At 47.0% G+C, this 26,512-nt stretch overlaps 1 protein-coding gene across 1 annotated transcript in view; it reads right to left on the minus strand.

The window, feature by feature from the left end:
* Positions 1-10,832: 10,832 nt before the first annotated feature.
* The window catches only part of NSG2 (neuronal vesicle trafficking associated 2), a 64,914-nt gene continuing 49,234 nt past the window's right edge, over positions 10,833-26,512 (minus strand). Inside the window, exons 4-5 of the mRNA XM_081523555.1 lie at positions 15,904-16,014; positions 10,833-11,336 (exon numbers count right to left, since the gene is read on the minus strand). Coding sequence (XP_081379681.1) covers positions 11,145-11,336; positions 15,904-16,014 — 303 coding nt within the window. The 3' untranslated portion in view covers positions 10,833-11,144. The remainder of the gene's footprint in view (positions 11,337-15,903; positions 16,015-26,512) is intronic.

The raw sequence follows: 26,512 nt of genomic DNA on the forward strand, positions 1-26,512 counted from the left end.
GTTTTCATAACTTATTCAAGATTCCATATTGTATTAAGCCGCATTGAGCAGCTTCAGCTGCCTACAGCAAATTCTGGTGAATTCTCTTCTCATTTTTATTCTATTACAAACATTTTCTATTTCCTTATTATGGCTTCTTAGATAGGTCCATCATTTAAAAGTAGACATTTAATTTCCAAATATATGGGTTTTTTTTAAGTATCTTGGATATTAATTTCTCATTTAAATGATTTATTCTCTGCAACTGCCCTCTGTGTTTTTTCAGTCTTTTGACTTTATTGAGGCTTTCGATGGTTAAGTCAAAGATCTTTCTTGGTAAATGTCACACTGCACTTGAAAATATGTGGGCTATTTTCAAATATCTTTTGATATGGATTTCTAACATAATTCCACAGTGATAAGAGAACAGACTCTGTACCATTTCAATACTTTTAGACCTAAATTTTTGCATCTTGTTTTATGTTCCTGGATATGTTCAAGTGTCTCCTGGTCTATAGTCTATGGGAACCTGAGTAGAATTTGTATCCTGCTATATATATATATACTGAAAATTGTATAAATCTTAATTATGTTGAATTGGTTCCTGGTGCTTTTCAGGTCTATTATACCCTTCTACTTTTCTGTCTATTTATTCTACTAATTTTCGAGAGTTTGATATTCAAATTACAACGAAAAATCTTTACGTACTTTAAAAAATTGTAATATATAATGGAACTGTATGTAATTTTGTTCTGTATTTTCCAAGTCTCCTGTAAATGTGTTATCATATTTTCATAGTTTAAAAAATAAAAAAGAAAGGAGAAAAATAAAATATGACTCAAATGAAAAAAAAAAAGAAATGGAGGTCACCCAGAAAGACTTTTGTTCCCCGGAGCCCCCAGAGTTCGGCTTCTTTTCAGTAACAACTACACAGTGAGTAGTTTGTTACATGCAGTTCAGAGAAAGAGCACAGCTTTGAGGTCTGTATTAGTTTGCTAAGACAACAGACTGAGGGGCTTAACATAACAGAAATATACAGTCCTCGGAGTTCTGAAGGTTAGAAGTCCGAGATCAAGGATGGGTTGACGGGGTCTGGGCCGTGAGGGAGAATCTGTCCCTCCCCTCTCTAGACTCTGGAGGTTTGCAGGCAGTCTGTGTATGTCTCAGTGTGGACTGTGGAGGTTTGCAGGCAGTCTGTGTGTGTCTGAGTGTGGACTCTGGAGGTGTGCAGGCAGTCTGTGTGTGTCTTGGTGTGGACTCTGGAGGTTTGCAGGCAGTCTGTGTGTGTCTGAGTGTGGACTCTGTAGGTTTGCAGGCGGTCTGTGTGTGTCTCGGTGTGGACTCTGGAGGTGTGCAGGCAGCCTGTGTGTGTCTGAGTGTGGACTCTGGAGGTTTGCAGGCAGTCTGTGTGTGTCTTGGTGTGGACTCTGGAGGTTTGCAGGCAGTCTGTGTGTGTCTGAGTGTGGACTCTGGAGGTGTGCAGGCAGTCTGTGTGTGTCTCGGTGCGCAGAGGCCTTGCTCCAGTCCTCTGCCTTCACAAGGTGCTCACTCGTGTGTGGGTTTCCGTGTCCGAACTCCTCCTTTTTGGACACCAGTCGCATTGGATTAGGGGCCACCTTACGTGAACTTCGTTATCTCGCTAAAGACCCTTTTCCCAAATAAGATCACAATCTGAGATGCTAGGGGCTCTCGCATATAATAAATCACTTTTTTGGTGGGGAGCACATTTCAATCCACTGCAGAGTCGACCAGACATGGGTAAGTTTTCTGCAGTGGGACCCTATGCTCTAGTGTCTTAGAGGATACACTTGAGTGTTTTTCTGCAATCTAATGTAAAGGACTATTCTTTTCCTACTGCCAGAGTATCTTAGAATTCCCAAAACACCTGGATTCTTTCTCAAATGAACTTTCTAGCCATGCTGTGAAGTAGGGATCAGCAGCATCACTTCAAAATTGAGGGAAGTGGGGCTCAGAGAGGTGAAGTGACCTGTCCAGAGCTGGTGGGCAGAGAGCAATGAAACTGGGATTCAAATCCAGGTCTGTTTGACTGCCAGCCCAGGACTCTGGATGCCACAATTTATTGAAAGCTCCTTCATTTTCCCTTTCAAGAGCTCACTGGTCTGAATTGTGTTGTTTTTTCTTTGTTAATTAGTGGGAAAATTTGCATGGAGGGGAATAAATTGCTGGCATAGAGAGACACATCCTCCTAATCAAATGTGTTTGTTTAAAGCTGTGGGGAAAAGAGCTGGCCTGTGGAGATGCAGAGGATGCTGAAATCAGGCAGGAGAGCAGGACCAGGGGCCTCCAAACCAGATGGCGGACAGCTGCAAGGAGGATGCAGGGTGGCAAGGGCAGGCACAAACAGAGTCCAGGCCAGGGTGCCGAGGCTGGGCACCCAAGCAGCAGGGAGAGTGCAAACCCAGCACCTGACCCTTCTGAGCCTCTGTTTCTTCATCTATGAATGAAAGAAGAAGAATACCTACCACTTATTCTACTGAATGTATAAGAAGATTATAAAGTAAAGAATGCAATAGAGGAATAGTCAAGGAGCTCTGAAGGCCCAGAGGAGGGGCTCATCCGCCCAGAGCAAGTCTGTACCACAAGGCTGATGAGAATGATCTGAAAACACGAAGAGATGAAGATGATGAGAAGGGCAGAGAGGGTACGGACCACACTCCATAAGTGCAGGGGGCAAGATTTCTCTTTTCTCTCAAAACTCAATGAACTCCTATCTTGAGCCTGTATTCTGCTGGGCCAGCAGGAGCTGCTGCCTCAGCCCTTTAGGGAGTCTGGTCCTGTGATTTGAGACATCTCTTGGAGACACAGTATGCCTGTTTCTACCACCGGTTCCATCTACTCCGGGGCTGCAGATGGGCCCCGACAGTCTTCTGGGTGACTGACCGCTCTCCCAGACACGCAGTTCCCCTTCCTCTCCAGGGCCTTGGTGCCCTTGTGGAAGGGGCACCTGGTGAGCAGTGTGCAGGGCCCCTCCTCTCTCTGAGATCCCCAGCCTGTCTGCTCCATCCCCTGCCGCCTTCAGGCAAGAGAATCTTTTGCGGAATGAGACATATTTTCTGTATATTTCTTCAAGACACTTCATGTGTACCTAGGAATGATCTCCCCTCTGTGGTATGGATTTTGGAAACAAATGCAAGAAGATCAGGAAAGCGCTTTCTGTTTTCCTCGCTACCTCATCCTTCTCACACGAAAGGAGCACAAAGACAATTATCAGTCTCATTCAGGCGTGGTGAGGAGAATGGAGGAAGGAGAAAAAGTGAAACAGTCTCCATCACAGAGTCCCGGCTCACAGGGCATATGAGACTGGGTGCTGTGAAGCCCCAGCTCAGTGAGACAATGTGCATGGAGGAGGGGCATGGTCCGTGGAAGACCTGAGGGCGTGAGAGCAGCTGGGGCTTTCATGTCAAGGTTAGGGACCTACACTCAGATTCTGGCAAAGGAAGGGGCCCTTGAGCCACTTTGAAAATGGAATGGTCAGAACTTAGCAGCCATCAAATGTTCACTGATGTAAAGGGGGCATCAAAACTGGCTGGGTCTAGAAAGCAGAGAAGCTGGTGAAGTCATCACCCCACTTAAAGGACATGGACATAAAGCATATTTGGGGGAACTATGATGAAGGCGCTAAAGGACATTTTGACCTTGAAGTGCCTGCAAGGATATTCAGTTAGCAGGGACCAGAAATAAAGAATATGCATGGAGTGAGTCTCAATAGAGAGATCTGGACTAGAAACAGACATTTAAAAGTTACTGGCATAGAGCTGATTTATTCAGCCATCCATCCAGGATACCACTGACAAGTAATTTGATGACAAAAATAGATTGTAGTCATTCTGCGACACAGGGATACGCAGAACGGGTATGTGTGGGAAGGTAGGGACTGCTGTGGAGAATCCTATCCAGTTTGGGGAGATCACAGAAAAACGGGCACCTGAACTGAGTCCTGAGGTGTGGACTGGAAAGAGCTTGACAGACAAGAGGGCTTGGAGGCTGGGGAGCTTCCCTGAGAGAGCTCACCCGAGGATGGAGCTAGAGTCACAAGCCTGACCCCAAAGGCGTGCCTGGCCTTTGTCACAACCAATCCTAAATACGGTGTGGCGCCCAAGTGGAAAATAGATTTCCTGTGTGTACTGGTCATGGTAACTCTTTTTACTGTAACAAATAAACCCCCAAATCTTGGAAGTTCTCTTTCATTCATATAATAGCCCAGTGCAGGTAGATAGCTGTCCACCTGGGGATTCAGGGATCCAGGCTCTTCCCGCCTTGCATCTCCATCATCCCCCCAGGAGTCCTCAGCTTCACCACATCACGGAGCAGGGAGGAGAGGGAGGGAAGAGAGATTAGAGAAGCTGCATCACCTGCCTACAAGTGCCATCCTAGAAGGGACACACATCACTTTCCACCTTCCACTCACGTTCGAATGCTGAAAACTAGTATCTAATCAGGCTTGGAAATGAGGGGCTGGGAAAGATAGTCCCTTACCAATCGAGGCCATCCTGGTGACAACTCCAGGCTATGGAAGGAAGTCATGGGGTTTTCAGCAGAACCAGTGATCTCTGTCACTCTCAGCATCAAAGTGAGTGAGAGAGGGGGACATGGAGAACTGTTGTAAGAAAAGATAATACGGCTGCAACAGGGCTCAGGAAGAAAGTTGATGTGATAGAGCCATTGTCTGCTGTGGGTGCAGATAAGAACAGTTACGGTGTGTGGACAATTACTTCCAACCCCAGCGTAATAGCTCTTCCTCAAATTTGCCTTCTAGTGCAGTTGCCTGGATTCACGTTGGGGTCCCTAGTTGAGTGTGAAGGAGGTAAAGGTGCTGTCAGTAAAGGAATAAATCCTTTGGTTAAGCTCTGTAGGGTGCAGGGAGCACAAGCAGTCCCGGGTGGGCCCCTGATCACAGAGTGGGATACAAAGGGGAGAGGACACCTTCTTTCCTCACCCCCCAGAGCCTGAGGAGACTGGAAACTACACGCCCCAGGACCTTAGTGGCCCTGTCCATCAGTTTAAAAAGTTCTGGACATCCATGGAGCTCAGTGGAGGACAGAGTCCAGTAGGTTCATGCCTGTTCTCTAGCACATGTGAGAGTCCACCTGGGCAGGGAGAGCAGTCTTCACAAGGGGGCAGAAGATCCCATAGGCAGTTGGGAGCAAGCGTCTATGACGTTCAAGGTGGTATTGTTATTAAAACCCTGTCCCTACTCTGAATGTAAGCGGTGAGACGTGAGAAACTCAGCTTAAATATAACACAATACATTGTGCTAAGTCGCTTCACTCGTGTCCGATTGTTTGCAACCCCATGGACTGTAGCCCACCAGGCTCCTCTGTCCATGGAATTCTCCGGGCAAAAATACTGGAGTGGGTTGCCATTTCCTTCTCCAACACAATACACTAATTCTGTCCAAAATGTTAGCCTTTAGAAAGTAAGTGGCTTTATATACGTCTTTTGGAGAAGGAAATGGCAACCCACTCCAGTATTCTTGCCCGGAGAATTCATGGACAGAGGAGCCTGGCAGGATACTATCTACAGGGTCGCAAAGAGTCGGACATGACTGAGCAACTAACACATATACGTCTTTACAATGAAACACAAAGCAAGATGGTACATCCTAAAATACCAAGTTAATTACTCAAAACATCTCTCTAGTGATGTCAGAAATTCTAAATGTCAAAAAAGTCACATATCTGAAACAACTTTATATGTATACAAGAGATGAAACAGTAAGTAAATATGTTGTAAATAATAGAGTCATCTTTCTCACTATCAGAGAAAGAAGCTACAATCAAGCAAGGAGAGGATGGTAGAATACACCCTTTGGTTTTGCATTGAAATCAGAGGTATCAAAATAAATGTACATTTGATTTTGATAGAGATAGAGAGATAGATAGATGATAGATAATAGAAGGTAGATAGATAGATAAAGATATGTAGACAGAGAGAGAGAGAGAGGTGTCTGCATACATGGACTGCTATACATCCATCATTTCCTAACTGTCCACAAAGAGGACAATGAGAAACAATGAGACTTTTCTAGCAAATGAGGGTGGGGGGTAGGTAACTGACTTTTGCTATGGGCACTTCACAGCCACTGCCTTATTTTAAGCCACAGCAACCCTTTGGGGGGGGCGGTGTTGTTTATACGTAATTCCAATTTACAAGTGAGGAAACGGAGTCTGAGAGAGACTTACTCAAGATACAGCAGCTACAATTTGTTGAGTGCCTGCTATAGGTAGAACTTTACATATTATTTCATTGCATTTTTTGCAAAATGAGGCAGATAAAAATTATTTTCCCCGTTTTAGAGATGGGGAAGCTGCAGCTTAGAGAGAGAAGAAGGGAACCGACCAAGGCCACAGAGCCAAGAGGAGCATAATTTGAATGCCATGCTCCTTCTGAGCTCCTTCTGAGCTGTCTTGTCCTCTGCCGCACACCCCATCCCATACCGGACCCAAACCCAGCACGGCACTCACGAGGGACCTCAAATTGAAGCATAAATTACAGCATCAGTCCACACCTCCAGACACTGCTCCCTTGAAGGAGACAGAGAGGCAGAAACAAAGACAAGGACAGATCGAGACAGAGAGGAGACGAGAAGGAGGAGGGTGTCCGAGAGGGGCGTGGCCATCTCTCCAGGCACCTTGGACTCGTGATCTCCGGGGCTGGGTTCTCTGAAACACATCGTTTCTGACAAAAGAGCAGAGTCAGATGAACGCCCCGCCGTGCCAGACTGCCTCTCATGGCATTGATGTTGCCATGGAAACCAATCCTTTTCCCTCAACGGTTCAGGCATGTTGTTTTTCTTAAGAGACTGTGTTGTGTGCTTGTTGAGAAAGTGATTGAGGATTTCTTTCTCTTCCTCCACAAGAGACCCCCTGGGATTAGAGCACATCGTAGGGGTGGAGGGGGCGGGGAATAAAGTGATTGACAGCAGTTTCGACAAGTGGTTTTTCAATTTGCCAGAAAAATGTACCTTTCCCTCATATCTTCGGACCTGACTGGTGGCTGGGATCACCCCAGGCGCCATCCCTGCCTCTCCCCAGCCTCCCTCCCTCCCCGTCCCCCAGCCTGTCCCCCAGCCTGAACCACGAGCCCCAGGGCAGTGGCAGCAGCTTCCTATGCCTGTTTAACCTTGGGGTCTGGCACTGGCGGCAGGGAGACCTCCCAGCCCTGGGCTGTCTCCCCTTAGCACCTTTATGACGCAGTTCCCAGGGCCTGGGGGGATGACTCTGGGGTGTCTTCTCTGCACCTTCTGATTTCTCCCTGTCAAAACGCAATGGATCAAGGCTGAGGTCTAAGTTGAGCTCCTCCAAGAGCCCCTGGCTGGCACCCCACTGCCCCTCCTGAGACTTCTGCCCCAGCTCCCCTTCCTGTGCACACGTGGAATGTGTGTCTGCCCTTCCCACAGACCGTGAGCATCTTGAGAGAGGTCCCCACTGCTGGTGAGCAGATTCGAAAGTGCAGAAGCCACAAACAGAGCTTGTTCTATGAACCAAAGAGCTATCTTGATCATTTCCTGGCTTAACCCTTTGTCAGCCAGCAGAGCCCTGCCAGACCCCATCCTCCAAAACCCAGAGCAGCTTCCCCCAACCAAACCCCATTTGATTAAACTCTCCTAGAACTAATCTCCCACTCTTTGGGTATTTGTGGCAGGAGTTAAGCATTCTGCTTTTTTTTTTCTGTTGAGAAAATTCTGACTCTGCCAGGAATAGCACATGGCCCCAGGGCCTCTCTTCAAACCAGAAATTTCTGCCTTGTCTCCTGTCCCTGACGTTTGCCCTTCCTTCAGTCACACACTCACAGAGCCTGTTCATTCCAGAGAAAAGATAGCTTTGGTTTATTTTTTTGAGGCAATGGAGTGGCAAATCCATTTGTGACAGAATGTTTGAACATGTGTTCATTAAGTCTTTAGCTGACTTTGTGTAATTGAGAAAAATGTGGGTGTTTACACACTGGCCTTATGGATGAGGCTGCCTCTGCAAGTGGGAGGCCAGCCCACAGTCCTGCCTGCCCAGCTCACTGGGCCCCGAAACCACAATCAAAGGCCTGTGGGTGCATGTGGGGCTGTCTAAGGCCCATTCATGCTCAGCAGCCTGTGCAGCCCCAAAGGGCAGGACTCAGGTGACACCGCCTCCTCCTTCCCACCAGCCATGTGTGCATGGGCACCACCCCGGTGCAGCAATGAGCCTGGAGCCTCAGCCTTCATCTCTGTCCCCAGTCACTCCTGGCCTCTCCCTCAGTGGCCTGCCATCTGAGTCTGAGAAGAGTTGTGAACACAAACTAGAAACTTCCAAGCAAAGTGCAGAGATGAGCTGGTAGAATGGCACCATTGTTGAGACACTGGTATTCATCCTGTGGGTTGGAATCGGCTGCTTCCTAATGGCAGGCCTCCTTTGTAGATGATGCAGTGCTCTGAGCTTCCATTCCTTTATCTCAAAATGGGGGTGATGATCATATGAAGACAGTGATGTTGAAGATGGGGGTACCCAACTCATGAAACTGGAGGAAGAGTTACAGGACGCCCAAAGCACTTACTTAATGCTTGGCATGGAGCAGTAGTAGTAGTGTCAGTTGCTCAGCTGTGTCCCACTCTTTGTGACCACCTGGACTGTAGCCCACCAGGCTCCTCTGTCCACGGGATTCCCCAGGCAAGAATGGAGTGGGTTGCCATGCCCTTCTCCAAGGGATCTTCCCGACCCAGGGACTGAACCCAGGTATCGAACCCAGTTCTCCTGCATCGCAGGCAGATTCTTTACCATTTGAGCCGTGGGGAAGCTCTAATGGTATGCAGCATGTAGCAAGGGGCTATTAAATGTTTACTATCCTTAACACTCACTGCTGATGCTGATTCGGGTAAAGAATAAGCTAGTTCGCTTTTATAAATGTGACTTGACTTTCTGAGGCATGAACCTTGACAGTGTTGCTCTGGGTCTTATAAAAGCAGTCAAGGGGGATAAAGTAGTCACACACACCTGAGTTTGAATCTCGGCTCATATGCAGAGCCCCAGGCATCTCTCCATCCTCCTGAGCCTCAATCTCTTAATCTGTCAAATGGGGACCAATAATCTCTACCTGCCTAGGTTATGATAAGCTTTGAATGGGTTCATTCTGAAAAGGGCCCACTCATCACCCATCAGCGTCCTCCTCAAACTGTTGGCTAACGGCCAGATGGCACTCAGACTCATCTCACGCCAATGTCTGTGTCCACATCCGACTCTACCTCCAGACTTCAGGGAGTAAATATGTGTCATTTGGAGCTGGATGCCCCATACCCAGCACAGCCTGGCCCTCTGCAGGTGCTCAGCAGATGCTCACAGGATGAAGGATGCTGGGCTGCAAGACAAGAGCCAGCTGCATCTCTTGGTCCTTGCCTCTGACCTCAGCATCGTTTCAGGCCCCACTGGCTGAGGATGGAGGTGCCCCCACCTCAGTTCCAGCCCCAGCCAAACAGGACACCCTGCCCCCTCCATCTTCCCCACCAGGCTCACTGAGCAGAAGATGAAGAAAAATGCAAAGGAAGGTCAAGACTCTCAGACACATCTATCTTTATTTGTTTCCTGTCAGAAAAGTTCAAGAATTACACCAAAAAATACTTCAGCCTCTGCTACCTACTGACAAAAATACACCACAAAATTATAAAGCGCTCAGCAGTTTTGCTAGGGACAATTTGTTATTCCACTTTAGATGACAAATGAATTTACAGGTGACTCGAGGTGACTGGAGGGTGGGGGCAGGGAGGGGAAAAGTCAAATGATAGCTTTTAGCAGAATAGTTCGAGCTATGCTAATCTTATTACCCAGCTGTTGTGTAGGATGATTTCAGCATCATAGCAAGCCACTAAAAAATGCCCTTTAAATGGCCTGTTCAAGCTTCATGGGAAAACAGAATCACATCTCAAATAGCCAAGTCTCCCAGCCAGTTCTGGCTCTGCTGGGCCCAGAGCCAACATCACACAGAGGGGGTCTCCCCAAAACATTAGTGGGAGAGCTGTGTGGGAGTCCCTGATGTGGGTGCAAGGCAATGGGTGCCCTGGGCAATGCCAGCTGTCATCTCCTGGTCAGAAGCTTCTAGAAGCAGATGGGAAGTTTGGGCTGGGCCCCTGTCAATGCAGTGAAGTGTACACATGACGGCCCCGGTTCTCAGTTTCCCTTAGAAAAAATGACTTAGCATTGCGGAGGCCCAATGAAAGCCTCCCTGGCTGCCACCTGGTCATGACCCTTCCTGTTCTTCCTGGTCATTACCACTTTGGGAAACAAACCGACAAAAATGTTAAACTTGGGTGCTGTGCTTACAGCTTGGCCAAACGTCACCTGCCCGTCCTGCGCCTGCTTCATCCTGCAGTCCCTCCTTCCTCCTCTTTCTACGCCTGCCATCTCCTAAGCGTGGGCAGCACCCAGGTGTAGGGCTAGACAAGCAACAGAAAGGCCAAGAGAGCCAGCCTGCTGTTCAGCGTTCGCCTCTGTCCTCCACATCCCCAGACCACGCAGCCCAAGCCCCGCTCCGATGCCCACACAGACAAGTTCATCCTCACTGTGCAAAACACACATGGTTGAGGCTTTTCTCTCTGGCTTGTGTACGTCCTGGCCTTACAAACGCCAAACTCAGTCCTCCTTCTAAATTGACAGTTCCTAACTTTCAGTATTCCTCCTCTGCAGACCAGAGGCCAAGCGAGCAGACCGCCTGCCTCACTCACGTTCTGCACTCCCCGAAGCCCACCCCGAAGCAACCATCTCCCCTAGTCTAAGCAGCCCAGGACATCTGTGCTCTTCACCAGCCTTCAACACACTCCAGATGCAGCCAGTCTACGACTTCCATGTTCATTTTCTTTCTCTTCTTTCCTGTTTTTAAATTTTCCTAACAAATAATAAGCAGTGGCTTTGAAAATATCTTACATGGGAACAGTCAACACGAAACATGCCTTTGTACATGGGCCTGACTCGGGGACGAATCAACGATACCAAAGGACAAAAAGAAATATTGATTCAGACAACTCCAGTACACGAGATTTTCGGTGAGCTCCCCCCACCCACCCCGGCCCCACCCCGGCCCCACCCCGGCCCCATATCCCAGGAGTACAGTGCTGTCTTGTAACTGGAGCTTGGCTTAGCCAGCGGGGTTCCCTCTCCACCCGCCATGCTGGCTGGGGGGGGCATCTAATGGCCCTGGGTCTTGGGAGGCTTGGGCTCGTGGATGACAGCAGCCGCCGACAGCCACGGCCCGATGGCCCGGGCGGTGCTCTGCTTGGCTACGCTGTAGTGGCTGATGACCGTGTAGAAGCGGCTTCTGGAGCTGGGGTCCTGGGATGAGTAGTAAGCATCCAGGGAGGCTGGGATACAGCGCTTGTGCTGGGGAAGAGAGAGACAGTCAGGAGGAGCTCAGCGAACACTTCCCACCTGCCCTGAAACAAAGCCATCCCATCTGGGGGCCCCGGCCAACCCCGGCTCTCAGCCAGCCGGCAGGGGATGGCTTCTGGCCTGGGCCTGGTACTCGTCAGAACTTCCTTCATGTCATCACCATCACCATCATCAAAGATGCCACCTACAAGAAGCCAGAAGAAACTAACCTTATGCTAGAATCATTCCCAGAGGCAGAGAAGGGGTGAGAGAAATGGGTCAAGGGGATCAAAAGGTACGAGTTTCCAGTTATAAAATGAATATGTCCTGGGGGTATAATGTACAGCATAGTGACTACAGTTAATAATACTGTAGTGGATATTTGAAAGTTGCTAAGAGAGTAGGTGTTAAAAGTCTTCATTGCAAGAAAAAAATTTGTAACTATGCAGAGTGATGGATGTTGACTTACAGTGGTGATTATTTTGTAATATTTACAAATATTTAATCATTATGTTGAACACTTGAAACTAATATAATGTTATATGTCAATTAAATCTCAATAAAAGGAGAAGAAATGAAGGAAGGGAAGGAGGGAGAGAGAAAGAAAGGAAGGAAGAGGGAGAGAAGGAGGGAAGAAAGCGATGCCAATACTAATTCAAGGTCAACACCTTCTGCTTACTAACTGTAGGGTTACAGTGGTCACTGTTGATAGCTCTTTACCTGGCTGATTCACCCATCCCCTAACTGCTTCGCTGGACCACTGTCTGTAGCCAATTGCTGTCCATTTCTTTTCTTTGATTGTATATTTATTACTCTTTCTTCTTATATCAAAGCCTTGGTTCCTAACAACACATGATTTGCATTATCTTACAATATCAATCAGTTCAGTTCAGTCGCTCAGTCGTGTCTGACTCTCTGCGACCCCATGAATTGCAGCACGCCAGGCCTCTCTGTCCATCACCAACTCCCGGAGTCCACCCAAACCCATGTTCATCGAGTCGGTGATGCCATCCAACCATCTCATCCTCTGTCGTCCCCTTCTCCTCCCGCCCCCAATCCTACCCAGCATTAGGGTCTTTTCCAACGAGTCAACACTTCGCGTGAGGTGGCCAAAGTATTGGAGTTTCAGCTTCAACATCAGACCTTCCAATGAACACCCAGGACTGATCTCTTTTAGGATGGATTGATTGGATCTCCTTGCAGTCCAAGGGACTCTCAAGAGTCTTCTCCAACACCACAGCTCAAAAGCATCAATTCTGCGGTGCTCAGCTTTCTTCACCGTCCAACTCTCACATCCATACATGACCACTGGAAAAACCATAGCCTTGACTAGATGGACTTTTGTTGGCAAAGTAATGTCTCTGCTTTTAAATATGCTATCTAGGTTGGCCATAACCTTCCTTCCAAGGAGTAAGCGTCTTTCAATTTCATGGCTGCAGTCACCATCAGCAGTGATTCTGGAGCCCCAAAAAATAAAGTCTGACACTGTTTCCACTGTTTCCCCATCTATTTCCCATGGAGTGATGGGACCAGATGCCATGATCTTAGTTTTCTGAACGTTGAGCTTTAAGCCAACTTTTTCATTCTCCTCCTTCACCTTCATCAAGAGGCTCTTTAGTTCTTCTTCACTCTCTGCCATAAGGGTGGTGTCATCCGCATATCTGAGGTTATTGATATTTCTCCCAGCAATCTTGATTCCAGCTTGTGTTTCTTCCAGCCCAGCGTTTCTCATGATGTACTCTGCATATAAGTTAAATAAGCAGGGTGACGATATACAGCCTTGACGTACTCCTTTTCCTATTTGGAACCAGTCTGTTGTTCCATGTCCAGTTCTAACTGTTGCTTCCTGACCTGCATACAGGTTTCTCAAGAGACAGGTCAGATGGTCTGGTATTCCCATCTCTTGAAGAATTTTCCACAGTTTATTGTGATCCACACAGTCAAAGGCTTTGGCATAGTCAATAAAGCAGAAATAGATGTTATTCTGGAACTCTCTTGCTTTTTCGATGATCCAGCGAATATTGGCAATTTGATCTCTGGTTCCTCTGCCTTTTCTAAAACCAGCTTGAACATCTGGAAGTTCATGGTTCACGTATTGCTGAAGCCCGGCTTGGAGAATTTTGAGCATTACTTTACTAGCATGTGAGATGAGCAATTGTGTGGTAGTTTGAGCATTCTTTGGCATTGCCTTTCTTTGGGATTGGAATGAAAACTGACCTTTTCCAATATCAATCAAATGGTCCCCAAATAACAGCAATATGCTGAGTAACAGACTACTGAAAGGACTATATCATTTCTCTGCAGCTCTCTGTGTCCTTAGAGTATATTCCACTGAGGGCATAGAGTCAATACACCAAATTACACAGTCATTTGGAGCAATTATTTTCTTGGTAAGTTTAGTCCTCAACTTGATATACAGCTGGACTTTAGCTTGGTTTTAATTTCAAGGATTTTTTTTTTGAATTTAGTTTTTACAAACATGTCAAACATTGACACACATCCAGGACAAATGCATATCAAGATAAAGCCAGAGAAGCCTTGCTCCTCATTCTTTTTCCTTCTGTTCCCTCCCAGCCCACCTGACTCACTATATTTCTTAGTTGTTGGGTTTTTTCTTAATTTATCTTTTCAGAATTTCTTTCTGAAAATATAAGCAAACATCATTCAGTTTTCCTTTTCTCACTCGAAAATAGCACTTTTTTTCTTCACTCTTATCCCAGAGGGTATTCTCTGTCCTTGTCTGGACACCCCCCCCCCCAACTCACTGTCGCAGTTGTTTGGAATTCCATATGCAGACACATCATAGTTTATCCCACTGTCTCCTACAGACATCCCAAGACTGATAGTGGTTGCTAGTCTTTCAGAACCCCAGCTTCTAATGCCTAAGAACATCACCTTAGGAAGTCACGTAGCAGAACCAAAGGACATGTGTTTTTAAGGCAGAGCATTCCCCATTTGATTCCCTCACTTTGGAACGTCACAGCAGTGATGCCTTGGAAAACTCTCAAGACAAAAGGCTCTTAATCTCCGTTTCCTCAGATGCAAAATGGGGGCGATAAAACCTCCTTTTCAGAATGGGTGGACAGCTCAACTGAGATACTATTTATGAAAATGTCTAAGGTGACATCTAATTGGTACTCAGTAAGAGGTAACTGATCAATATTCGTTTCAACTCTGAACTAGATTCTAGCTTTATGACTTCTAACAGTTACTGCCAGCCCATTCTCTAGCAGGCCCTTTGCTGTCTTGATTTTACTTAAATTCTCTCCAAAATCCCGTGGGCAGACATCACTGGTGCCCACTGCAGGCGAGAAACCTGAGGCTCAGAGGGGCGGGGATGGACTGGGGTCCTGCAGCCAGCTCTGTCTTTCAAGGGAAGGCGCGCACTCAGAGTGGGGGAGGGGGAGGCCCAGCTGCAAGACGGTGGAGGTCACCTCAGAAGTTCTGCTCCCTGTCTTCACATCTCTGCAGGGACAAGGAACCAGCCATTAAACCAGGATCATCCCACGGCGGAGCGTTCTGGAGATGGAACAATGACTTGTAGTCCGAAGCCAGCCTGCCTCCCTTGCCCACACTCTGGAGAGTGCCCTCTACGGCCTGCTGGAGACCAAGTGCCTCATGAAAGCCTGAAAACTCCCTGCCACACATAGGACTTTTTTATTGTAATTTTATAATTTCACATCAAAATGTATTATAAATATACAGTATTTTAAAAAGTGAAAATAATTTTAGATTGCCACCATCAATGTTGCTTTGGTGTTATTTGTATATTTCTTTACACTTTTTTTTTTTAACATATTTCAATGCCTTTATTGAGTGCATAAAATTTTCTTTTTTATTGAGGTATACTTGATTTACAATACTTTATAAGTTTCAGGTGTATAACAACAGGAGTCACAATTTCTAAAGGTTATACTCCATTCATAGTTGTTATAAAATATTGTCTCTACTCCCTGTGCTGTACAATGTATCATTATAGCTTATTATTTTATATACAGTAGTTCAGACCTCTTAATCCTCTGCCTCTAGCTTGCCTTTCTCCACTGCCCTCTACACACCGGTAGCTGAAGTTTGTTCTCTTATGTCTGTGAGTCTGTTTCTTTTATGTTATATTTAATAAGCTGTTGTATTTTTTAGATTCCACATATAAGTGATATCATACAGTATTTGTATTTCTCTGTCTGACTTCGTTCACTTAGTATAATGCCCTTCAAGTCCATCCATGCTGCTGTAAGTGGCAAATTTTCATTCTTCTTTATGGTTGAGTAGTATTCCATTGTGTGTATAACAGGTATAAAACATGTGTTTGTATACACATCATACCCATATGACATCTTTATTCATTCAGCTTTGATGGACACTTAGGTTGCTTCTGTGTCTTGGCTATTGTAAATAGTGCTGCTATCAACATTGGAACGCATGTATCTTCAAATTAGTGTTTCCATTTTCTTCAGACACATATTACATTTTAAACAATTTGCTGGGAGGTTACCATACCCAGATTTCAATGAAAAGATGTTGACTCTCTAACTGAAGCTGACGGTCACTGGGAGCTACTCCCCTGCCAGAAGCCCCTTACCTTGTAGACAAATCCCTCTGGGCAGCTGTGGTCATAAGTGAAGGCTTTGTAAACCACCAGGAACACGATGCAGGCGAGGAAAGCTAGGGCCAGGCTGACAAGGATGGTGACCTGCAGAAACACAAAACGGAAGGCTCCAGCCTCAGCTCGCCTGCTTTCTGTCCACACATGCAGCCTTCAAAACCTGGAGCTGGTAGGAAGCCTGGTATGTTAGAAAAGGTAGGGGGGACCAAGGACCCCAAGAACCAGCTCAGTCTCAGCTCCATCACCAACCTGCAATCTTTGAGCCTTGGTGTCTCCATCTTCCGATACTCTTGGAAGCTCCGTCTTGGCCCCATGTGTGAGGTCCACTCCCCTCCCCATATTCTTTCCGTGTTAATTTTGTGTTGGCAGGGGTTGATCATCAAGCCATCACTTCTAGTAATTCTGCCTTTGATCACTGCCTCTCTGCCACTACTGAGTTCCAATCTCAAATATCAAAGCTTATGCTACCTCTACTTGGATGTCCAATACTCACCTGAATTGCAATCTTAAACCCCTGCTCCCCTCCCATCCTGCTCCACCCATACTTTCCCCATCTCAGAAAATGTCAACGCCACCTTTGCAGGCCCTCGGGCCAAAGAATTTGAAGTTCTCTCAGACTCTCTTTTCCTCACGCTCTACATCCCGGCCACCAGCAGAAGCTTTCCTTCCTGCCTCCAACACAGGCCTCATGGGATCGCTTCGGATGCTCTCAGGCAGCTCCACTGGGGCCAGAGCCATCATCGCCTCTCACCAGCGGGACTGCAACCGCCTTCTAACTAGCGGCCTCAACCCCTACATGCATTCACACAGTAACCTGAGAACTCCATTCAAAATCCAAGTCAAGGCACATTCACTTTCTGCTCAGAAGCATCTAATGGTCTCCAAAATTGCTCACAGTGAAAGCCCAGCTCTTGACCATTATCAACAAGCTTTAAAACAATACACCACCAAACAAACCAAAGGCACCATCAGGATTTACTAGAAAGGATGAAGTGGCTAATTTTAGAGGCACCTTCAGGTTTGCACTGGCCCCATGCCACCACCTGTGTACAAAGTGGCGGGGTAACCTCCCTGATGCTGGGCTTTGGGTATTATACACAGAATTTCTTTCTACGTTACTTTCAAAGCTGGTAGCCTTTTGAGTCAATTGACCTAGAAATATGGCAGAATTCCCATCATGGAGAGAAGGCTTATTTTGATTTGGAGGAAAAATAAAATCATCTTGGGGTAGGGGTAGGTCCCTATCCCATCTCCTTCCCATCTCAGGCCATGGTTTATAAGGATAAGAGGAGATGGGATTCTGCATTGCTCCCAAAGGAGACATATGTTAGCAGCTATAAATCCTGAAAGGAAGGAATCTGAAGAGGAAAAGAGGAAAATGGATGTGGGATGCATTCATTTGAATCCTATGGGCAGACACTGTCCATGAAATTCCTCTGCATATGGGTATGAAGTTTCAGGTTAGTGGACTATTGTGATACAAGAAACACATCTATTTGGTCTTGTTCCCAGTTCCTGGCATGGAGTTAAAACCCTTATAATTTCCTATGTGATAAGAGTAGGGTAGCAGCACCTTTTGTTTTAATATTTGGTTTTTGTGCCCAGTTCCTGAAATAATTCTAATTCATAAAAGTGAAAGGAACAACTTTTATTATTCATAACAACCCCTTTCAACTATACCTGAGTTAATGCTATATTATGTTATGAGGTGACTTTTGGAAGGCCCCTAAGGATGGGGAAGAAACCACTGACTGGAGGGTTGTAACGTAACTGCCTCCGTCACCTTGGTGGGAAGAAAGAGGAGCTGGAGACCAAATTAACCACCAATGGCCAATGCTTTAATAAATCATGAAGGCTCCAGAAAACCCTAACTGAAGGGGCTCAAAAACCTTCCAGGTTGGTGAACAAGAACACATTCATGCCTCTGAGGGTGGTGGACCCCAAACTCCACTGGGACAGAAGCTCCTTGCTCAGGAGCCTTCCAGCCCCTGCCCCACGTATCTCCTTGTCGGGCTGTTTATGTGTATCATTTAATATCCCTCACAATAAATCAGTAACAGTAAGGAAAGTGCTCTCCTGGGGTCTGTGAACCATTCTAGCAAATCATTGAGCTTGTGGAGGAAGTGGTGGAAAGCCCCAGTTTATAGCTTGAGATTTGCAAGTGGCATCTGAGTGGATGCAGGCTTGTGGGACCGAGCCCTTGACCTGTGGGGTGTGTGCTAAAGTAGGGCAGTTAATGTCAGAATTGAGTGACGTCATAGGGAATTCAGTCAGCCTCCACCAAGAATTGGAGAATTGCATGGTGTGGGGAAAAGCCACCCATTTGGTGTCAGAAGCAAGGGAACAGAGAAAAAGTATTTTTCCCTTTTATATGGTTACAGGTGAAATTCAGTTTAAATGACTGTCCACACAATGTGCTGTCCGCCCTCTGCACTGACATCCCAAGTCCTCTGCTGCAGCCTGTTGCTCACTCATCAGCCTCCTGGCCAGGATTGGAGTGGCGACAACAGAGGGGTGAGATGGTACAGCGGTCAGACTGGAGTCCCCCGGCAAGTGGAGAGAGAGACAGGTCAGAGGCCAGAACTGGAGCAAGAGGTGCCTCAAAGACGCATATCCCCTTTAGGTCCCCCAAAGATGGTATACGACTAGTACAGGGACAGGAGCCACCCAAGACCCACTGCCCAACACTGACGACCTAGGAATACCCAGTGAGCGGATGTCTGGAGCGTAGACATAAAGAATTTTAAATGCTCAGTCTTCCCAATAACCAAAAGGTAGAAATAGTAAAAATAGTCTATCAATTGATAAATGGATAAACAAACTGTGGTCTATCTGTACAACAGAATACTATTCAGCCATAAAAAGGAAGGAAGTTCTCATACAAATGTCAGTGGGCTTTGAAAACATGCTAAATGAAAGGCCACATACTGTATGGTTCCATTTAAATAAAATATCCAGAATAAGCAAATCCATAGAGACAGAGTGCAGACCGCTGGTTGCCAGGGGGGGTGGGAGATGACTGCTAATGGGGACAGAGTCTCCTTTTGGGGTACTAAAGCATTTCAGAACTAGATGGAGGTGATAGTTGCACAACACTGTGAATGTACTCAGTGCCACTGGAGTTTTTACTCTAATGTTCTTAACTTTACGTCATGTGAATTTTACCTCAGCTTTTTGCTTTGTTTGGCTGCTCCGGGCCTTACTTGCAGCACACGGGATCTTCAGTCTTTGTTGTGGCATCTGGGGTCTTGTTTCCTGACCAGGAATCAAACTCAGGCACCCTGTCCTGGAAGTGTGGAATCTTAGCCACTGGGCCACGAGGGAATTTCTCCTACCTCAACTTTAAAATACATGCCCCGAGCTCCAGCTGATTCTGTCAAAGGGACCTTAAACTCCTGCAAGCACCCCGTCACCTGAGCTCCCCCAAGACTGGGACAGACACGCTCAGAGGCACCTCCATGGGCGTGCAGACCTTGAACTTGCAAAGAAAAAGTCGAGAGCTTCTGCCCACCCTGCCACCACCACCAGCCTGATGCAGGGTCTGGGAGAACCCACGGACAGCCCCGCATCCTAATGGCTACATGCAGCTCCAGCCTCTGCCTGAGCAGAGAGCCGGGCCTCTCAGGTGACTCGGGAGCAGGACAAGACTCCAGCACAGGCATCTCCCAGCAGGTCTGGTTCCTGGCAGGTCTCTTTCACTCCTAACAGCCCTGAGTTAACAGCTCCCACCTAGCAGGGGCAGTGTCTGATTCACCACAGCATTCAGACTTGACCGGCAGAGCTTAGCACATGTTTCTGGAAAAGGAAAAGAGAGGGCGGGAAGAAGAGAGAGAGGGAGGATCCTAAAGAATTCAGTGCTGACGCCTAGAGGGCCACTACCCAGCGCGTTCCAATTTACCAGGTCAGGGACGGTGGGCCCAAGACGCTCTCCCACTGACTTTAGTGTACAATCAGACACGAGAACCACTACTCCAGGATGACTATGTCTGAGGGTTCTCGAGCTTAGAATCACCTGGGTAGTGCTTTAAACGATCCTGATCTTCTGGCTCCGTCCAGACCAATTATATCAGAGTCCCATGTGTTTGCCACGTGCAGGCAAATGTCAAGAAGAGTCAGCACAGAGAGAGGTGGAGGTGTGCACTACGCGACCACAGGAGTCAAGGGTCTGACGCTGACTGGGACGCCAGGAGTGCAGCCCACCCCAGGGGTTCTTAAGCAAGGCTAACTTCTGCCATGTGTTCCACAGCCCAGAATGACTGTGATGGGAGGCTGTTTTAGGCAAAGATAAGTCTGCCTCCCCACACTGAATCTTGGTAACTTCTGAAACAACTCGAGGTCGGTCATTCCTTAGGAGCCTGTGGAGGTCGGAGAGGTCAGGGCTGTGAGTTGGGCACAAGTCTTCCCTCAGGGCCTCACAGCCCACAGGGCGAGGGAGAGGTGGACCCGAGGACACAGGACTTGTAACACAAGGGTGGTACCATGAATGAGGGCACCAGCCCAGGGGGCTGCCAGACCTAATCAACCTGTGGGTGGGGAATCAAGGAAGGCTTCCTGGGGGAGGTGACTCCAGAAATGACTTCAGGGAAGAATGCCAGGACAGGGGAGGGAGAAGGGTCTGAGCAGAAGAAGCCGCATCTGCCATAGATCAGACTGGAGCTGTTCTAGAAACATCATATGGTTTGTCATGGCTGGTCCAGAGGATGCGAGTGAGGGAGAGACGGGCCTGGGGCAGTGGGTGGGTAGGAGAGAATAGGCAAGGAAGGACCAGGCTAAAACTTAGGCTTTAGCTCCAGGCTGACAGAGAGCCCCTTAAGGTTTTAAGCAGGAAAGTGACAGGATCAGAGAGATGGTAAAAGGGAGAAATGAACACAGAGGGATATATAATCTGGGAGGGGCAAGGCTGGAGGCAGGGAGGCTGATGTACCAGGGCATGACCTAAATGCTGAGACCAGACCTGGGGTTGTGAGGGTGGAAGGGGTTGACAGCTGGAGGAGGCCTGGGGGGTGAGGAGAGTGATGTGAAAAGGAAGGAGGGGTTGACTCTTCGGAGGAAGAAGGATGTTTGAGCTATGTCTGGATTCTTATCCTTAATGACTGAGTCAGTGTTGGCTATTGGGTGGGGGGATGGGAACACCACTGAGGTTTCTGACTGGTGCCAGGCTAAGATTGTTCCTGAAGGTGGGTCTCCACAGGGCACCCTGCAGGCAGCTACTCTCCCTTTCAGAGGCATTAACCTCATGGAGGGGGGACGTCCCAGTGCCTGGTCCCTGCAGCAAAGCTCCCGATGTGGGGGTGGGGGGCTGTGGGGAGCCGAGAGGACCTGGGAGAGAAGCCCCCCCTCCCCTGCAGAGAGCCTCTGAACATGAAAGCCGGCCATACTTCAACATCCATTGGCTCAGTTTATATAACCTCATTGCTTGCAGAGGGTGGAAAGCCTTTGGCTTTACCTCCCGAATGCAACAGCACAGGGATAGAAACAAACAAGCTCCTGGCGTTGGATTTGAGAGTTTCCTTAGAGATGTGATCCTCCCTGCTCCCCGGCTCCCTGCGCATCCGTTCATTCCCTCAGCATATGGGGAGTGCAGAGCAAGGAGAGGGCCATACGCTGAACCAGCAGATCTCCTGACAAAAACGACAAAACCAGACCTGAGCAAGATCTGGACAGCGAACAGGAGAGGAGCCTGGATAAGGTGGGCAGGGGCGGGAGGAGGAGCCCCACACAAGAAGACCCTAAAGAAGTTTAGGGCCAGAGCCGCCTAAACTGAGGCTCAGCCTCAAAGCCTAAACAGAAGAGGAGCTCAGAGCCTGGGAGGAGCAGCTGCCTGAGGTGGGGGAGAGAGCACTGAGGGGAGTCCAGGGCTTTGGAAACCAAGGTCACCTCCTCGGACCCAGGAGAGGAGCTTCTGCCCGCTTCCATCCGGTGCTTTCCGGGACAGGTCCTGTTCAGCCTGGCCTCCCCTGCCAGGCTCTAGCCTCCTTCTGCTGGGAGTGCCTCGGGCAGCCAGCAATCTCATCATTTTCCTCTGTGCCCACCACCTTGACTCCATGAGGGGACCGGCATTTCCTGAATAGAAATGCTGAATTGAATTAAGGCCCGGAGTGCAAACACACACACACACACACACACACACACACACACACACACCTCTCCCCAAACACACACTCAAATATACGCAACCTGCCACAAAGCACACTGTATTCACATGGGATGGGACGGGGCACTGAAACATCTGTTCTTTTCCAGTCACTAGTCTCAAGCCCTTCCACCACCCGCACCCAGGCTCCAACTAAAGAACCTTAAAGCTTGGAAAGAATCAAGGTGTGGGGCAGCTTCAACTAAGACCTGCCCAAGATTCCTCCTCCAACATTTGAGCATAGATTAAGGAGAGAACCGCTTCAGTATTCTTCCTTTGAGAACCCCATGAACAGTATGAAAAGGCAAAAAGATAGGACACTGAAAGATGAATTCCCCAGGTCGGTAGGTGCCCAATATGCTACTGCAAATCAGTGGAGAAATAATTCCAGAAAGAATGAAAAGATGTAGCCAAAGCAAAAACAACACCCAGTTGTGGATGTGACTGGTGATGGAAGCAAGGTGTGATGCTGTAAAGAGCAATATTGCATAGGAACCTGGAATGGTAGGTCCACGAATCAAGGCAAATTGGAAGTGGTCAAACAGGAGATGTCAAAAGTGAACATCGACATTTTAGGAATCAGTGAACTAAAATGGATTGGAATGGGCGAATCTAACTCAGATGACCATTTTATCTACTACTCTGGGCAAGAATCCCTTAGGAGAAATGGAATAGCCATCATAGACAACAAAAGAGTCCGAAATGTAGTACCTCAAAAATGACAGAATGATCTCTGTTCGTTTCCAAGGCAAACCATTCAATATCACGGTAATCCAAGTCTATGCCCCGACCAGTAATGCTGAAGAAGCTGAAGTTGAATGGTTCTATGAAGACCTACAAGACCTTCTAGAACTAACACCCAAAAATGATGTCCTATTCCAGTCCCTAGGGGACTGGAATGCAAAAGTAGGAAGTCAAGAAACACCTGGAGTATCAGGCAAATTTGGCCTTGGAGTACAGAATGAAGCAGGGCAAAGGCTAACAGAGTTTTGCCAAGAGAACGCACAGGTCATAGCAAACGCCCTCTTCCAACAACACAAGAGAAGACTCTAGACGTAGACATCACCAGATGGTCAACACCAAAACCAGACTGATTATATTCTTTGCAGCCAAAGATGGAGAAGCTCTATACAGTCAGCAAAAGCAAGACCAGGAGCTGACTGTGGCTCAGATCATGAACTTCTTATTGCAAAATTCAGACTTAAATTGAAGAAAGTAGGGAAAACCACTACATCATTCAGGTATGACCTAAATTAAATCCCTTATGATTATACAGTGGAAGTGACAAATAGATTCAAGGGATTAGATCTGATAGACAGAGTGCCTGAAGAACTATGGACGGAGGTTTGTGACATTGTACAGGAGACAGGGATCAAGACTATCCCCGGGAAAAAGAAATGCAAAAAAGCAAAACAGCTATCTGAGGAGGCCTTACAAATAGCTGGGGAAAGAAGAGAAGCAAAAAGCAAAGGAGAAAAGGAAAGATATTCCCATCTGAATGCAGAGTTCCAAAGAATAGCAAGGAGAGGTAAGAAAGCCTTCCTCAGTGATCAGTGCAAAGAAATAGAGGAAAAAAAGAGAATGAGAAAGACTAGAGATCTCTTCAAGAAAATTAGAGATATCAAGAGAACATTTCATGCCAAGATGGGCACTTAAGTAAAGGACAGAAATGGTATGGACCTAACTGAAGCAGAAGATACTAAGAAAAGGTGGCAAGAATACACAGAAGTATACAAAAAAGATCTTCACAACCCAGATAATCACAATGGTATGATCACTCACTAGAGCCAGACATCCTGCCATGTGAAGTCAAGTGGGCCTTAGGAAGCATCACTAGAACAAAGCTAGTGGAGGTGATGGAATTCCAGTTGAGCTATTTCAAAGACTTCCCTGACAGTCCAGGGGTTAAGACTCCAAATTCTAAAAGATGATGCTGTGAAAGTGCTTCATTTAATATGCCAGCAAATTTGGAAAACTCAGCAGTGGCCACAGGACTGAAAAAGGTCAGTTTTCATTCCAATCCCCAAAAAAGGTAATGCCAAAGAGCTCAAACTACTGCACAATTGCACTCATCTCAGTTCAGTTCAGTTCAGTCGCTCAGCCATGTCCGACTCTTTGAGATTCCATGAACCGCAGCACGCCAGGCCTCCCTGTCCCTCACCAACTCCCAGAGTCTACAAAACTCATGTCCATTGAGTCGGTGATGCCATCCAACCATCTCATCCTCTGTTGTCCCCTTCTTCTCCTACCCTCAATCTTTCCAAGCATCAGGGTTATTTCCAATGAGTCAGCTCTTCGCATCAGGTGGCCAAAGTATTGGACTTTCAGCTTCAACATCAGTCCTTCCAATGAACACCCAGGACTGATCTCCTTTAGGATGGACTGGTTGGATCTCCTTGCAGTCCAAGGGACTCTCAAGAGTCTTCTCCAACACCACAGTTCAAAAGCATCAATTCTTTGGCGCTCAGATTCCTTTATGGTCCAGCTCTCACATCCATACATGACTACCGGAAAAACCATAGCCTTGACTAGACGGACTTTGTTGGCAAAGTAATGTCTCTGCTTTTTAATATGCTGTCAAGGTTGGTCATAACTTTCCTTCCAAGGAGCAAGTGTCTTTTAATTTCATGGCTGCAATCACCATCTGTGGTGATTTTGGAGCCCCCCAAAATAAAGTCTGTCACTGTTTCTACTGTTTCCCCATCTATTTGCCATGAAGTGCTGGGACCAGATGCCATGATCATAGTTTTCTGAATGTTGAGCTTTAAGCCAACTTTTTCACTCTCCTCTTTGACTTTCATCAAGAGGCTCTTTAGTTCTTCTTTGCTTTCTGCCATAAGGGTGGTGTCATCTGCATATCTCACATGCTAGTAAAGTAATGCTCAAAATTCTCCAAGCCAGGCTTCAACAATACATGAACTGTGAACTTCCAGATGTTCAAGCTGGTTTTAGAAAAGGCAGAGGAACCAGAGATCAAATTGCCAACATCTGATGGATCATCGAAAAAGCAGAAGAGTTCCAGAAAAACATCTATTTCTGCTTTATTGACTACACCAAAGCCTTACTGGGTGGATCACAACAAACTGTGGAAAATTCTGAAAGAGATGGGAATACCAGACCACCTGACCTGCCTCTTGAGAAATCTGTATGCAGGTCAGGAAGCAACAGTTAGAACTGGACATAGAACAACAGACTGGTTCCAAACAGGGAAAGAAGTACACCAAGGCTGTGTATTGTCACCCTGCTTATTTAACTTATATGCAGAGTACATTATGAGAAACACTGGGCTGGATGAAGCACAAACTGGAATCAAGATTGCCGGGAGAAATATCAATAACCTCATATATGCAGATGACACCACCCTTATGGCAGAAAGCAAAGAACTAAAGAGCCTCTTGATGAAAGTGAAAGAGGAGAGTGAAAAAGTTGGCTTAAAGCTCAACATTCAGAAAACTAAGATCATGGCATCTGGTCCCATCATTTCTTGGCAAATAGATGGGGAAACAGTAGAAACAGTGGCAGCCTTTATTTTTCTGGGCTCCAAAATCACTGCAGATGGTGACTGCAGCCATGAGATTAAAAGACGCTTCCTCCTTGGAAGGAAGGTTATGACCAACCTAGACAGCATATTAAAAAGCAGAGACATTACTTTGCCAACAAAGGTCCATCTAGTCAAGGCTATGGTTTTTCCAGTAGTCAAGTATGGATGTGAGATTTGGACTATAAAGAAAGCTGAGCGCCATTGATGCTTTTGAACTGTGGTGTTGGAGAAGACTCTTGAGAGTCCCTTGGACTGCATGGAGATCCAATAAGTCAATACTAAAGGAAATCAGTCCTGAATATTCATTGGAAGGAGTGATGTTGAAGCTGAAACTCCAATTCCTTGGCCACCTGATGCGAAGACCTGACTCATTTGCAAAGACTCTAATGATGGGAAAGATTGAAGGCAGAAGGAAAAGGGGACGACAGAAGATGAGAAAGTTGGATGGCATCACCATTTCAATGGACATGAGTTTGAGTAAACTCCAGGAGTTGGTGATGGACAGGGAGGCCTGGCGTGCTGCATTCCATGGGGTCACAAAGAGTCAGACACGACTGAGCGACTGAACTGAACTGAACTGAACTAAGGAGAGAAGAGGAGAAGGGAATGGCAACCCACTCCAGTATTCTTGCCTGGAAAATTTCATGGACAGAGAACCCTGGTGGGCAGTCCATAGGGTCGCAAAAAGTTGGACATGACTGAGTGATTTTCACTTAAGGAGAGAAGAGAGGAAGAATTTACAATAGAGTGCGAAGCCAGGTGCTCCGGCAAAGTGTGCTGACGCCTCAGTCATCATGCCCATTCTCAGTGGTCAGCACTCCAAAGAATGATAACAGTAGCAGTAGTGGTAGTCATAGTAACAATAGGTGCTAAGAGTTACTGGGAAATTCAGTCAGTTCAGTTCAGTTGCT

The sequence above is a fragment of the Giraffa tippelskirchi genome, chromosome 8 (assembly GCF_054371585.1).
Source record: "Giraffa tippelskirchi isolate mGirTip1 chromosome 8, T2T-mGirTip1v1.2.pri, whole genome shotgun sequence".
Lineage (NCBI taxonomy): Eukaryota > Metazoa > Chordata > Mammalia > Artiodactyla > Giraffidae > Giraffa > Giraffa tippelskirchi.